The sequence below is a fragment of the Mirounga angustirostris genome, unplaced genomic scaffold (genome assembly GCF_029215605.1).
Source record: "Mirounga angustirostris isolate CCGP_5_RB_7025 unplaced genomic scaffold, mMirAng1.0.hap1 SCAF_15, whole genome shotgun sequence".
Taxonomy (NCBI): Eukaryota; Metazoa; Chordata; class Mammalia; order Carnivora; family Phocidae; genus Mirounga; species Mirounga angustirostris.
In genome coordinates, this window is record NW_026991723.1 from 85,869,471 (window position 1) to 85,885,312 (window position 15,842).

At 46.4% G+C, this 15,842-nt stretch overlaps 1 protein-coding gene across 1 annotated transcript in view; it reads left to right on the plus strand.

Moving 5' to 3' along the window:
- Nucleotides 1–15,842, plus strand: part of GARNL3 (GTPase activating Rap/RanGAP domain like 3) — a 142,502-nt gene that overhangs the window by 108,438 nt on the left and 18,222 nt on the right. Inside the window, exons 18-23 of the mRNA XM_045883163.3 lie at nucleotides 1,033–1,107; nucleotides 4,329–4,440; nucleotides 9,546–9,644; nucleotides 9,994–10,110; nucleotides 10,669–10,844; nucleotides 12,410–12,568. Coding sequence (XP_045739119.3) covers nucleotides 1,033–1,107; nucleotides 4,329–4,440; nucleotides 9,546–9,644; nucleotides 9,994–10,110; nucleotides 10,669–10,844; nucleotides 12,410–12,568 — 738 coding nt within the window. The remainder of the gene's footprint in view (nucleotides 1–1,032; nucleotides 1,108–4,328; nucleotides 4,441–9,545; nucleotides 9,645–9,993; nucleotides 10,111–10,668; nucleotides 10,845–12,409; nucleotides 12,569–15,842) is intronic.

Genomic DNA, 15,842 nt, shown 5'->3' on the forward strand with positions numbered 1-15,842 from the left:
TTTTATTCTGAAACCTCTTGGGCAAGATGTGCGGTTGTGAGCCCCATCCACACCAGATGGCCTGCCTGCAAAGAATTTCCTGTCTGCGTACTCCTGTGGGAGCTCTGTAATTTCTCGTAGGATTACTGTGGAAACCACAAGTGAGAGTTTTGATAACCACGTAGGCAGGGTTCTCTGCGGGTGGGAGTGGGAGCAAAGCCTTCTGCCGGAGGGAGCGCCACTGCCTCGAAGCAGGAGGCCGCAAGGCCCAGGCGGGTTTCCCTCTTGTCAAGGGAGCACGTACCATTTACCTCCCTCCTGGGGATTTTCTGAAGAGCGAGGAGCCCACGTAGGAAAAGCACCGTGAACTCCCGTGGCAGGAGTCAGCACAGAGGGGTGGCGTCCTCAGGGCCCTGAGTTCCCACTCCGCTGCTTGGAAGCCATCCTCAGCGTTAGGCGGCTCCCACTTAGCATCTTATTCCAGATTTTGGAGGAAATCACTCCCGCTTTGCCTCACTCCCATGTGACGTTCATATGTCTCAGTTCTGGGAGGTGACACAGCTTTCTGTCTTGATCCCTTGTCACAACACGGAGGAGGAGGAGAACTGCCAGTGGCAGCCAAGTTTCCGGTCCAAAGGAGAGAACCAAGCAGGGTGACCCAGGAAGGCTTAGGGGCACAAGTGACTTAGCCTCAGACAGGTGCACCATGACAGGGGCTCTCCGATGTGGGTCCTTGTTCAGAGGCACCCTGCCTGTGCTTCCCGAGATCCTGACTCACCGAGTTTGAGGGGGGACCTGGAAATGTTTTTGGTCTCGCCGTGTCGGAGTCTCTGCGCTGAGATGCCGATGACTGAAATGACGGGATGGGGTCATTTGGGCTGGAACATTGTCAGTAGGCTGCATTCCTTGGCTCAGTGAGAGGGCAGTGTGGGAACCTGAAATTTTAGTGTAAAATTACTCCTGTTAAGAAATTCTTGTCAAATCGCAACTGTTGAGCCTGCTCTTCTTTTACTGCCTGATAACCAACTGTAAAAGAGATCTCTATTCTGTAAGGCACTGAAACTGAAATCCATTGTGAGAGGGGATGCTCCGTCAAGCTTGGTGGCTTCGGGGATCTGTAAAAAAGAGGTGAGTCCATGATGCTCTCAAGTTCACCTGTGAATGTCCTTTGTTGTCAGTGAAGTTACTGCAATTCTTTGGCAGAGATTTGTGGGACAGGAGGGAGATGAGCTTGTCTGTTGCAGAGTCCCCAGGGAAAGCCCCAGATAAAGTTGAGTAGCATTTAGGGAGAGCCCCCAATTTCCATAACGTGTGTGTGCCTTTGCATGCTTAAGGGGAGCAGAGCTGCTGGGGCAGGCCTGGTCAGGCAGACGGGGCTGAGGAGCACCCCTCGAGCCTCGTGTGCATACCGACTGCCTGTACGTCTTGGCGAAATGCGTGTTCTGATTCTACAGCTCTGGGGAGGAGTGAAGACTGTGCATTTCTAACAAGCTCTCATGGGGTGCCTGGACACGCTCCACAAAGCTCTAGGGCTGTGTTTCTCAAGCTTTGGTGTGTACTGCAATCACCTCCTTTTGAATTTCTGACTCAGTAGGTCTGGGATGAGCCCTGAGAATCTGCATCTCTAATGAGTTCCCAGGTGATGCTGATGCTGTTGGTCAGAGGACCACAGTTGAGAAACCACTGCTTAATCTATAGTTCATTCAGTCACCCAGAAATTTTGTGGCCTGTGTATCTACTTCTCATTTCCACTTTCCTTGGGGAAAAAAACTAGCTGGTAATCAGGAAGAGAAGAGCAAACCATAAACTTGTTGCATAGGAACTTACTGTTTGCATGATTTTGTAAAGCAAAACTCCATGTCCCTAGTTATGTCTGTGTTCCAAACATGTAAAAGTTAGTTAAATGGAACAAATCCACAGACAGTGCATCACTAGAGAAATGTCCATTATAAAAGCAAAAGAATTACAAATGCATTTACTTTAGTGATAAAGGTATAAATGCTTTGTATCTGACTTACAGAACCTACACACTTTAAAGTCTGGTTTCAGGGAAATGGTGAGGTCAAAATACAACTGATGTTAGAAAACCACAACCAATTTCAGACCAGACTGATGGCAATCCAAAGGGTGCATAAATTCCCACTATCGGCTCATTGGTGTGAATGGTAGAATTTGCAGTGTTCCCAAGAGCTCCATAAATACCAAATTCCAGCAGGATTTAGTAACCTTCTTGATAGGAAGTTCTTAGGCATACATAAAAATGAAAGTCTGTGGAAATGTAACTTGTTCACTGGTGAAGAGCAAAGAAAGAACTTCCATTTTTTCTATTCGTTCAGAACCTGCCAGTGAGCCACAGGCCTGCCTTGGAGAAACACTGGCCTAGAGGCCCTCACGGACTTCTGTGCAACTGGTTCCGCAGAGGCCAGAGTCCCGCATGCTGCTCCCAAGAGTGTTTTATTTCCAAAGAAGAGGCTTTGTCAACCTCCTAGGCATCCATCAGTTCATGTGCTGTGTTAATGTTCTTAGAGGGTCCAGCAAGGAGGGAGTCCTGCACATAGGCCACATCCTTGCCCTGCAGAGTCTCCACCAAGCCCCTCACTTGGCAGAAGGGAATCCAGTGCAGTGACAAATGCCATCAGTCCTCAGAGTGGAGCCTCTGTGGGACCAGGTGTGAGTTCCCATCACTGACACTTCCTACGTGATGTCCTCAGGCAACCTGGAGTCCCCGGCCCCTTTGAGAACGCATGAAAGCAGTGGACACCCCCCCACACACACGCACACACGCACACACTAGCCCGTTAAAATGTAAGGAAGGCACATGTATACAACATTTTGAATACAATTTCAGGGCTTCACACGCCTCCTCAAGCTCCTATGGATCCTCTAGGACCCTTAGATCTTCTGGGTTAAGAACCCCTGTTCTGCCTAAGTGGTCTAAATTTGTGTTCTCTGCTCAGAGAACGTTTTGTTATTAAGAGTTGGTTTTTATGTCTTGGTGTTACCTAATGCTCACATGTCTGTGTCTGTCTCCCAGCTGACGTTCATAGTGGCTTTGCTTCTTCATGTCTTCCTGCTGTAGGTCACGGAGTCAGAATTCCCAGACATCTTCTTAGAGAAATGCCATTCCAGTTAATGGCCTCTGCCCTTGTGTAGCCCTTTCTAGGTTGTAAAACGTCTTCACATTCTTTGTGTGATCTTTCCAGAACGGGCTTGAACCTCATCTTAGCAAGTAGATTTCTTCTGAGGCTTGTGAGTTTCTTGAAGGGACAACATACTTTTCTAAGAGAGCAGTAATACACACAGTATTTACCCTCACCCCAAATGACACCCTAGAAGGTAACCGCACTGCCACCACTTCTACTTTCAGTACTCGGACATGAACCCACGCAGTGCGCACGTGCACACCCACGTGCATACGTGGGGTCTTGTACCATCCCCAGGGAGCACATCTGATTGAGAGTAAAAGTACAAATGTCTTTGACTTGTCCCTGAGAAGCTCCAAAAACGTCTTTGTCCTTTGAGGCCAAGCCTCCTGGCTCTAGGCATCCCCGCACAGCTCTGGGGCAGCCGTAGGGAGGGCTAACTCTGATGCCAGAACCAAGCATGAGATGAAGGGGAAGAGTTCATGTGGTATGACTACATCATGCAGGGAGCATGAGTAGGTTTCAGGCAGCACCTTTCATATTCTCACAAACATGTTATTTTTTTAAGATTTTGTAGACTTAAGTGGGTCAATAAGCATTTCCATGTTAAGGCAATATCAACTTCTTGCATTGTGTATGACTTGATAATTTTACTGAATCAGCAACACAAATCTGACATTTTTGTGGAGTTATGTGGGTCTTCCTTTGATGATGAGCTCGTGTAAATTCTTCAAAAAATAGGCAACAATTGTTTGGTCCAACTTCAGGTATTAAGGTAAAATGTTTGCTTAGAAGACGTTACCATTTGGTTGCTCCCAAGGAAGATTATTACATACGGAGACAGGTCATGGTGCCAGAAACATGTGACTTCCCTCTTTTCCGACTGCATATGTATTTGAAAAGAGACTTTTCTTCTTAAGAAAGGTAACTGAAGGGCACCTGGCTGGCTCAGTCGGTGGAGCGTGTGACTCTTCAGGGTCATGAGTTCAAGCCCCATGTTGGGTGTAGAGATTACTTTAAAATATTTTTTGAAAACATAAGGGAAAAAAAAACAAAGAAAGGTAGCTGAGTGCAGGGCCCCTTTAGCTCCCCGAGTTGAGCGGGTATCTGGGCTTGGTCTCGGGTGGCGTACTGTACGTTTCCATCCGAGGGGCCGCGGGATAGTCCTTCTGGAGCTTACTTCCCACCGCTTTTGATGCCTTGCAGCCTTGGGAGCCGCAGTGTTTCTGCAGTGATTTCCCTCACGAAGCTGTGTGCGCGGATCCCTGGGGCCAGGCCCTGCTGGTTTCCACTGATGCTGGCGTCTTGCTAGTGGATGGTTAGTGAGTAGCTGCTCGTTCAAATGTCTTTGTTTGTGTAACTTGTAGGACTTCTAAGATGCGTGACAGCCAGTCAACTCCCCGTAGATAAATGTGTCATCAGCAGTGAGGTTAGCAAAGTTTCCTCTCCTTACCAAATTAACCCCTTCTTTTCAGGACAAGCAGAGGGAATATGTTCTGAACGAGCAAGCCAGAGGGTGAGTCATGCATGACAGGTTCATGCCTTCCCCAAATCTGATTAGTCTGTGAGCATCAATGACCTGCAAAAAGATCTCCTTTTTGGCCAATACTTACCATGATTTTAACATTTTACCTTAAATCAACAGCTCCTATCTCAGAGACATGCCCTCTCTTTCTCTTTTTTTAGGGTTTCTGATTCAAAAAGTATTTTGGTGTCCAAAACAAATAATAAGAATCTTAGATAACCCAGTTTTGTTGCATACAGAAATAGAAAGATTTGACGGGAAGACAGATTTCAACTTAATATAAAATCAAACTTTTTGACAATCAGGTCGATCAGTGTGCCTGGGGAGGTGGTCAGTTCCCTGTCACCATAGATCAGCCAGCAGTGGGACATGCCCTTGGCAAGGATGCTATAGAGAAAGTTCAACTTCAGATGGGGATTTCATTTAGACTCGAGGACTGTGTGGTCCCTTCCAACAGGAGGCCCCTTTGGATTTTTCCAGACTCCCGATGAATGTTAAAGGGGCTAAACACTGGTAGCAAGTCATCTCCTGGGGCTTCCGGGGGAGCTGTAGGCATAGAGACAGTGTCTTCCAAGGGCACATTCTCCACAGCACAGAAGCAGGCTGCCCAGTCTCCGTTACCATACTGATGTTTTATGGGATTCCTAAACTCCACCACTGAGAGTGACATAATGGCCTAAAACGACGACATCTTCCCATCCTTGGCCACGACCTTCACTCCCTCCTCTGACCCTGTCAGTGTGGTTTCCTAAGTGCCTGCTATGCGCCAGGCCCTTGGGAAGTGGAAGTAGGTGCCTTGTGTGGGAAAACAAGAAAGGCAGACCAGGCTTTATAATGGACTTATTTCTGACTCCATCTGTTACTTCATCTGTCATATGTATATATATGTATATATGTATGTATGTATGTATATATTTACTAAAAGACAGATAATCTAAAATTTATGAACTGAGAATTTAAATTAAATATTTAACTTTAGAAATTATAAAACAGAGCATCTTTGTGATCGTGAAGAAAATTGAACCTCTATGAGCTTCAGGTTTCTCTGAAGCGGGGGGGATATTTTTAAGCGGCTGAAAACTAGTTTACAATAATGGAAACAGACAAAATAAACAAACTGGGACTAATGATCATAACTCCAGGAAGGGATTGTGGAAATTATGAAGACCCATGCTAAGTGCTTAGGTCAGTGTCTGGCACATAATAGTAACTTAGTAAACAACAGTTACTATATTTAGGATATCCCTGTGAACGTTCTAAAAAGGAAACAAAGTCTATAGATGTTGCCAAAGGTGCAACCAAATAAAATAATTTATTAAAAAATTAAAAAAACAGACTTTAGACATTTAGTCTGGTCTCTTCCTCTCTTTGTCTCTTCATTTTATGGATGAAGAAACGAAAGAAACAATGTGTCTTGCCCAAGATCACACAGCTGGTTAGTGGCACATCTGGAACTGGAACTCAGAGGTGATTGCTAATTCAGCACTCTGTCCACTAAACCAGCTGCATTTTATTAAAATCAAATTAAACTCAGGGCACCTGGGTGGCTCAGTCAGTTAAGCATCCAACTCTTGGTTTCAGCTTAGGTCATGACCTCAGGGTCCTGGGATGGAGCCCCACATCGGGCTCCCTGCTCAGCGTGGAGCCTGCTTCTCCCTTTCCCTCTGCCTGCCGCTCTGCCTACTTGTGCATTCTCTCTATCAAATAAATAAATAAAATATTTAAAATAAATAAATTAATTAAATTAAACTCTACCCATGTTATTGTCTTTACCTTAACACAGGTTTCCAAAAATATAGTCCTGAGCAAATAATTTTGAGAAATGTTTTGGTCGAAAGGAAGTTATATTCTACCTGTTTGTTCTTTTTAGGAACAAGAAAATATGCTTTATAATGGCTATTTGTAAGGCTTGTCTAAAAAACAACAACAACAAAATTCTATTTGAGTTGCTTCTCTTTTTTTAAATGTAAAATCCAAACCAAGATTACCAAGTCCCCTGCTGAAATTTTCATCTTTATGGGTCCAAAATTTAATGGAGGTGTTAAATATAAGGATTTCTGTGATGTGCCAGGAAATTTCTTTTCTTCCAATTTGAGGGAAGTCGTCTAACACAGATGGTAGCCATATATACCCCCCACGAGCTTGGATTTATTTCTCAGATTATTGTTTTCATTCCCTGGATAAGCAGCTCTGCTACCCTATTTGCTTTTGTAAGAAGAGAATAACCCTAAGGCTTTCTTTGTATTCCTCATTGTGCTTTGAATCCTGAATGTTCTTGTTATTTCTTTGTTTACCTTTTTCTTGTCGATACTTAATCACATTATGAATCGTTTCCATGAGTGAATCTCTCCATTTCCTTTCAGGCCTGGTTCCACTGTATCCCATTAGCGTCTGCTTAATTTCATTAGACCTACCCCCTTGGGAGTCTGCTTCTATCAAGGTCGCTATTAAAACTCAAGGTCCTTTGTATTCTAAGTGCAGCAAAAGCTTCTTTGAAGGGAGACTAAATGCTGATGAAAGATGCCATGACCATTTGTTTTGGGTTTGCAGAGAAAATCCAGCTCTAAAAGATCAGGGCTTCATAAAGAGATTACAAGGAGGAAAACATGGCTATGAAAGAGTCATTAAAGTTACATGTCACTTTCTCAAATCCTTGCTTCCTTCCCCTTCCTGTGCTACCTGTTCAGCCACCTGAGAAAGATTTGATGGAGAATAAATGCTAATTTATTCTATACACAGTATCCCTCTGTCTTAAATGTCAGATGAGGCGCTTCTGTCGTTTATGAATTCCTTACAGTATTGTTTCGTGCAGTGGCCCCATCCATCCATGGGGGAGCAGTGCTGCTTTTAGGCTAAGAATACAGGCTTTGTCCCCGCACGGACCTGGGTTCCACATGTTCAAGATGTGACCCTGGACAAGCTATTAGCACCTCTGAGCCTCAGATCCTCCTCTGTTAAATGGGAGTATTAGAAGTTCCTACCTAAGAGGGTCGTTGGGGCATTTCAGTTAATAACGTGTGAAGCGCTCAGCCCTGAAGCCTGGCATGCAGGATGCCCTCCGTGTATGTTAGCTGCCGCTCACAAAATGAAATAACCAGGGCGCCTGGGTGGCGCAGTCGGTTAAGCATCCAACTCTTGGCTCCGGCTCAGGTCATGATCTCAGGGTCATGATCTCAGAGTGGTGGGATTGAGCCCCGAGTCAGGCTGCCTGCTCAGCATGGAGTGTGCTCCCCTCTCCCTCTGCCCCTCCTCCCACTTGCATTCTCTCTCTCTCTCTCTCAAATGAATAAATATTTTTTTTAAATGAAATAACCATAGTTATTTAGTCAGGTATGACAATGGGTATTGGCGCGATCATCCCATGTTTTGAAAATTCAAGTCTGCCCCCAACAGAAGCACAAAGCCTGAGACTCAGTTACGTTGAGGGAGGCCTGGGGTAGAGGAGGAAGAGAGTGGTTTGACGGGCTATCGTAGAATTTACACTTGCGCGATAATGTAGGGCAGTTAGAATGGAGCCTTCTGTCTGATGAAAGCTTAGCAGGCTCTGTGCTCAGACAAATCCAGAGCCCACACAGACCTGCAAGGAACAGGAGAGCCGTCCCCTGTGAAGCAGTTATGAACCCTCTCCCGACAACAAAAGCTCTGCTCTCTCTGGGCACCACCCAGGGAGGAATGAACTCCCAACCAGACAGATTTCAGAAGAGCCAAGACCCTCAGGGCCCCATGCACTTGAATTGTAACCAAAGAAACAAACCCAGACTCACAATAAAGCCCTTGAAGACCAAAATGTCAGACAAAGCACCGATAAAGAATAAGCCACTTATCCAGCCAGAAATGTCTACACTATCCCAGGACCTCTTTGCCTTGCGTTGATTCTACATCAAGCTCAGAACAGACCCTTTGCTTATGAAAGAGCCTTAATATTTCTTTTGGCCCTCTCTGTCCTGGGGACCTCCAGGAACAAGGTATTTGCTAGCAATTTAAGTTCCCAATAAGTAATCTTAACAACAAATCCTACGTATCATTGCAGTGTCGTCGATCATCCATTTATCTGACCTCTTCCTGAACGTTTCTGTTACAATTCGTTTTTTCCTGTTATTTGGGCAACTTAATCAACATTTCTCTCTTATTTTTGTCTAAAAAGGAGATTTCATATTCCACTATGGAGAAGTACTGAAAATGTATAGGTAAACTCTTGTTGATATGGATGTAGGCATGTAATAGGGTGTGTTTCTATTTGTTTTAAATACAAAAGGAAGTGGCACCTGGGTGGCTCAGTCGTTAAGCATCTGCCTTCAGCTCAGGTCATGGTCCCAGGGTCCTGGGATCGAGCCCTGCATCCATCTCCCTGCTCAGCAGAAGGCCTGCTTCTCCCTCTCCCACTCCCCCTGCTTGTGTTTCCTCTCTCGCTGTGTCTCTCTCTGCCAAATAAATAAATAAAATCTTTAAAAATAAATAAATACAAAAGGAAATTTTAATTTTGCTTTCCGGAGAGACAAAATAATCTAAGAAGTGACATAATTTCAAAGATTACATAAAAATAAGAAAATACTTCAGAGAAATGACTGAGCTTGTTTTTTCTTTTTTTTAACTTGCTGTTCAGTCGTTTGGGTACAATGCCAGTAAAAACTGGGATGGAGAGATGATGCATTTTCTTTGATGAATACCGAAGAAAAGAATATAGTTTCTAGGCCCCGCTGCTCTGCTTCCAATATAGAGGAGGGAATGTCAGTCCTTCTCCCTGGGCTGAGAGAACAGTGTTTGACCTAACCAGTGCTCTAGAAGCTGACGTTCCTTGCCCAGAAGGAACTGGGATCCAGGACCACTCATAGGCACGTTTTATAGGTTTTGAAAGCGTGGGCTGGATTCAGTTCTGGGAACCATGTCTCCTCTTCCAGATGACCTTCCATCAGTGCCCGTGTTTGACAAAACCCTGCCAGTGAAGCAGATGCATGTGCTCGAGACTCTGGACCTTCTGATCCTCAGAGCAGACAAAGGTGATACTCCCTTTCCCGGTGATGTCCTCTGGGAGTAGGGGAAGCAGGTAGCCTTCTGCAGCCAACCTCGAGGGTCACGGCGGTCTGACTGCATGGGTCGTACCAGCTACTGCCTTTTGGGGGGCCAGTGCTCAGGATCCCCGGGGGGCCCTTTGTTCTCTGACGGGGGTCGGTGAGGGAGAAGGGTGGGGGGCACAGCCTTCAGTGCACTGTTGGGTAGAGGCAGTGTGGGGTTTCTTCCCAGTTCTAGAACACCTCAGCTCCTAGTTCTGTAGCAGTTACTTTCCTGCACAATCCGCTCTTCCGGTCTTCCCACCCATCTCCTTCGGCGCCTTCTTTATCTCACCAGGGAAAGACGCCCGCCTCTTTGTCTTCAGGCTCAGTGCTGTGCACAAGGCCATCGAGGGCAAACAGGCTGTGAGGAGCAAGTGTGACTGCAGGGATAACAAGCTGGAGAAAACAAAAGGTGACGGCAGTCTTCGTATTTTGGTGGTTTCTGTTCTTTTTTTTCCCTCGGACTGCTCAGATTTCACTGGAAATAAAAGTGCATTGGGAATTTGATTTTATTGGTTTGGTTTTTACTCGGAAATATCACCAAGATAGCATCACTGTTTCCCTAAGAGAAGCCTGAGAGGTAGCCCAGCATTTGGAAGGCTAGAGGAAAGGCTAGGCCTGGTGTGACAAGCTTTGAAGGTAAGTTGAGTTCTGTTCGCAAATCTGTGAAGAGAGACTTTTAGCCTCTGGTTCCTGGAGCTCTGCTCACCTGTCACTTTAATTCATATGGTGTCATGGGTGTGAAGCTAAGACCACAAACTAGAATACAGGGAATACGACTTCCTTAATTTTCCTGAAACTCAACCTAAGTTGTATTTCACACCTCTGTTTGCCTGGTGGCCAGAACATTCTCAGGCAGTCCCCTGGGTTATGTTTAATGTCCAGGGTCTTTGGGTATTGCCACACTGTCGAGGCCCGGGCGCTTCCAGGCTCCTGTCACATGTTCAGCGTCATTTCTGTCTCTCCCCAGGCTGCCACCTGTATGCCATTAACACTCACCACAGCAGAGAGCTGAGGATAGTCGTCGCTATCCGGAACAAACTACTCCTGATCACGAGGAAGCACAACAAGCCAGGCGGGGTGGCCAGCATCCCCCTGCTATCTCCCCTGTTGGAGTCACCTGTGGAGGAATTCCAGTACATCCGGGTAGGTCCGCTCTTCAGATCCCTTCTCTCCTGGCCAAGGAGTCAGGAGGCAGATTCTCGTTCCACCCAGGGTCTGTCACCCACTGGGGTTGTCTCGCAATAGCGGTGCTATTCTAGGCACTAGGGGTACAGCCACGAGCATCTTCTCGTGGAGATGGCTTTCTAGTTGCGGGAAGATGCAAAGGAGGAGCTAATTTTGAGTCCCGAGGATAACAGTAAAGCGGGTTGAGGGAGGAAAGGACAAGGAGTGGGGACGGGGGATCTGTCCTAGAAAGGGTGTCCTAGAAGCCCTCTCTGAAAAGGTTGCCTTTGAGCAGAGATCCAAGGGAAATAATGGGAGTAGATGAGGAGGATATCTGGGGAAAGGGGGTTCCAGGCAGAAGGAGCAGCCAGTTAAGGACCCGAGGCCCTGTGCAAGGCACGGTCAAGAGGCCACAGTGGCTGGAGCCAAGGGAACAAGTCAGGGAAGTCGGAGAGCCCCTGAAGGCCTTTGCTAGGATTTTGGCTTCGACTCTGAGTGAGAGGGGATCAACCAGTGGGAGGTTTTGCAAAAATCTTTCTGGCTTCTGGACAGAGATGAGCATGGGGGCCCAGGGGGGCACGAGCGGAAAGAAGGAGACCGCTGAGAGGCTAACGCAGGATGCTAGCAACAGATGACCATGGCCTTGGCGGCTGCAGAGGGAAAACCAGCTGTCCTGCCTGCCCGAGCCAGCAGGATTGGCAGATTCACTCATGGTGGGACCCTGTGAGAGAAGCCTCCTTGAGGGTCCCTTTCCTGCTCTTGCCATCTCTTACCTTCTTAAAAACTTCAGTACATTAGGTGTGAACCGTGTCAAACATTGGTTCCGAGGGCAGACTTTGCCTGTAGATGAGCTGAGCAATTATTTTTGCCAGAGTTAAAGCCTCCTGATTATGCATATCAATTTCTGCTAATAGTCAATTTAGGGGGATAGAACCGTCATCACAGTGACGTTAAAACAAGTTAAAATCTTGCTCTAATTAGGTGTTAGTCTTCTTAGTACAGTAATTAGCACTCTTAATGACTGCTTATGTAGAGCATGCATTTATGTGGCCTATCAGCTCTGAAATCAGATTTCCTGAGCTCCAATCTTGGCTGCACCATGTATAAACTATGCGAATGTAGGCAAGTCATGTGACCTTTGAGCCTCAGTCTCCTTACCCGTAAAATAGAATAATAGCCTTACCTACTTCATAAGGTCATTTTGAGGATCCAGTGAGAACAGTACCTGGCACTGTGTTAAGTGCTCAACAAGGTTAGCAACTATTATTCTATTCTTATCAAATCACAGGACAGGGCCAGACTATCTGAGGGCTAATCAGTTTTGCCAGGTGTGGGTTTTGAGGACAGGTTGTGGGAGGGGGGAGTCTGGCACAATCCCTACCCCTCTTTCCCTGTCCCCACCTTTCCTTCCAACAAAGGGCTCTGCAGGAGCCTGGGGAGGGAACCCGCTACTGGATGGGGGAGCGGGTGGGGGTGGGGGGTTGATATGAAAATGGCTGCTCTGTGTCCTGACCCCTTCTCCCACGTCATCATCAACCACACAGGAGATCTGTCTGTCCGACTCTCCCACGGTGATGACCTTAGTAGATGGGCCAACCGAGGAGAGTGACAATCTCATCTGTGTGGCTTATCGTCACCAGTTCGACGTGGTGAACGAGAGCACGGGGGAGGCCTTCCGGCTGCACCACGTGGAGGCCAATAGGGTGAGTCGACCGGTGGAGGGCAAGTGGGAAGCAGAGAAGACCAGGAGCACGTCTTCTAACCTCGAGAGGCCATGATGAGAATTTCTTTAAAATCACGTGCAATTGACCACAGCAGTATTCTGTGATACACTGTTCAGGCTGCATCCCGTGAAGTCACCTTCTTGTAGGTCAGAACGGTCCTGTCTAACTGAATTGCCCCATTGCCCTGCTCAGCTTTTCCACATCTCCCCCTGCCATTCCATCTTTCCTCATAAAGGAGACGGGAAGGGTCTAAAAGCTCAATCGGAGTAACTAAAGAAATGAGAACATTTGTTTGGTCATTCACTCCAGAAGGGCCTTATCCTCTCTGTGGCCCGGGCCAACTCACAGCTTGGGGCCTGGGTGGCTGGGGCAGGTTCAGCCCCTGGGTCCCTCCCTGTAAAGGCCCCCTAGGAAAGGAGGAAGGGACGGGACACCATGAGGAGAAAGAAAGAGTGTCTCCCTCCAGCCTGAGCTGTGCGGAGTGCAGGGGTGTCTGGGGTTTGGAAGAGACCCGAGGCCCACCTGCAGCTGTACTTGAATACTGCAGATGACTGCGTGGGTTCTGAACATGAGTGCCCCTGGGGTGGGGGGCAGTGAGCGCTCACACCAAAGAATGGGGGTGTTGCCCCCACAGAGAATGTAGTTCCTGGTGAGGACTTCCAAACCTACAAACTTACTCCAGTCCTGTCCAGCTAGGTCCAAGAGACTGCAGAATTCCTTCTGACTATGCTTTATAAGAAATAAAAAATACAGCTTATATTAGGTCACACCCTACCCAAATAGTCATTAAAAAATTGCTCATTACTATATTAAGACTTAATACCAAATGAGAGCAAGATTTTAAGAAAAAGAAAAATCTAGATATAATTAGGAAACCTTCTTGCCTTCCACAGTTATCAATCACAGATCATCTGTTGTTTCTCATACATATATACGTATATATGGTGGTGCCCAAACTTGTCTGCAATTGGACTCATCTGAGGAGCTTTAAAAGCTATTGCTGCCCGTGTCCCAACCCCAGAGATTTTGCTGGTCTTGGGTGTGGATATGGGTTTTGGAATTTTTAAAATGATCCTCAGGTGATTCTTAAGTTCAGACAAGTCTGGGAACCACCTGTATACATTGCTTCTCAGCCCTGGCCACAACTTCCTGAAGGCTTTAAAAAGATGAGTGTTCTGACCCCACCCCGGATCAATTAAATCAGAATTTCTGGGTGTGTGGGAATCAATATGCTTTAAGTCTTGCCAGGTGATGCAGGTACAGACCTAGGAGAATGAGTCTGCCCTGAAACTCTTCCTAAATTAAAGCCGGAAGGAGTGCCGCTCCATCCCAGCAACTGGGAACCCATAACCTCTTCCAGCCTGCCAACTTCTGAGGAGGAAGGGCCCGATTTGGCTTTAAAAGTTCTTGCCCTTCTTGGGGGTGCCTGGCTGGTTCAGTCAGAACAGCATACTACTCTTGATCTTGGGGTTGTAAGTTTGAGCCCCACGTTTTGTGTAGAGATTACTTAAGAATAAAATCTTTAAAAAAAAAAAAAGTTCTTGCCCTTCTTACTTTTCAAAACCCTGTGACCAGCCAAAAGAGGTAGAAAAATCATGGCCCAGAAGATCTTTGTTCAATCAGTCCCTTCCCTGGCAACTAATTTCCTAAAACTTTGCCTGCTTTTTCTGCTGATTGTTATTATTTACTTATATTTAATACCCTGATAATTCATTAAAGTGTGGATTTTTTTTTCCTCATAAGATTCATGAAGGCCCAGGAAAAATCGGGTTAAAGACAGTTGTCTTGGGTGGCTCCTTGGTTTTGTTTTTCTGAAAGTTACCAGGAATAATTCGAAAATGTTCTGTCTTTTCTTCAATATGCTTTTTAAAACTAAGTCACCAAGTTTTTCCCTAAGAGAAAATCTTTAAAGAAAAATTTTTTAAAGCCTTTCCCTAGATCTAAGTGGGTCAGCGTGTATATTGCATCCTCGGGTACATCCGTAGCTGCTGAGTGTTTGCTGAGCGGGCCTGGATGCTTAGACACAGCTACTCATCTTCGCAAGGAATTTACTGTCTAATTGGGAAGATAAGCCCTAGGGAAATAAAAAAAGGTAATGAACAAAGTGTTTTCTCATAGCCAGTTAGAAATGGACTGCGGGAACAGGACTTGCTTTTTTTTTTTTTTTAAGATTTATTTATTTGAGAGAAAGACAGTGAGAGAAAGAGAGGAGAGAAGGAACAGGGGGAGGGACAGAAGGAGAGGGAGAAGCAGACTCCCCACTGAGCAGGGAGCCCCATGTGGGACTCAATCCTGGGACTCCAGGATCACGACCTGAGCCGAAGGCAGACTCTTAACTGACTGAGCCACCCAGGCATCCCCGGGCTAGCTTTTTACCAAGATGTTCCTGCAGCCCAGGCCCCGGTGCAACGGAGGCAGGAGAGAGAGAGACCGACCTTCCCTAAGTCATTGGGTATTTCAGGGTCATTCAGGTTACTCTTTTTTTTTTTTTTAATTTATTGAGAGAGAGAGAGAGAATGATAGTGAGCACATGAGAAGGGGAGGGTCAGAGGGAGAAGCAGACTCTCTGCTGAGCAGGAAGCCCAATGTGGGACTCCATCCTGGGACTCCAGGATCATGACCTGAGCCAAAGGCAGTCGCTTAACCAACTGAGCCACCCAGGCGCCCTCATTCAGGTTACTCTGTTTGGCACCAGTGTGGATTTTCTGGCCTAGTTTCTCACCTCCATTCCTCCTCTCTTCTCAGCCAAGCCCATTCAATTCCCATTTCAGCCTTCATCCCCACCTGAGGGTCTAAGAGAACCCCAGGTTAAGAGAGGAAATGTTTAAGAAGCTTCAAAGCAGCAGTCTGAAAATCAACATCAAGTTCATTTTACCAACAGGTTATCGTGACCTGCTGCCCCAACTCCAACAGCCAGCATTGGCCTCCTTCCCAAAACAAAGGTCTCCTCTAGAAGGAACTGCAGACCTGATTATGAGATCTAGGTCTCTGGCTTAGATGCTGGGCCTAAGTCCCCATCTTGAACATCTGCCCAGGACCCAGGGGGTCTCGGTGGGAAGCTCACCCCAAAATCACATGGGAAGGTCGGACACTGACCTAGCAGTGGTTCCCACTTTCAGCTGGGGCTGGGGAAGGTGGGGTGCAGACTTAACTTGTTACAAACCTGTTTTGAATTTTCACACCACCATGTTACTTTTATCATTTTAAAATGCCAATAAAGTGAACTACTTATTTTTCATCAAGTAAAAAATTA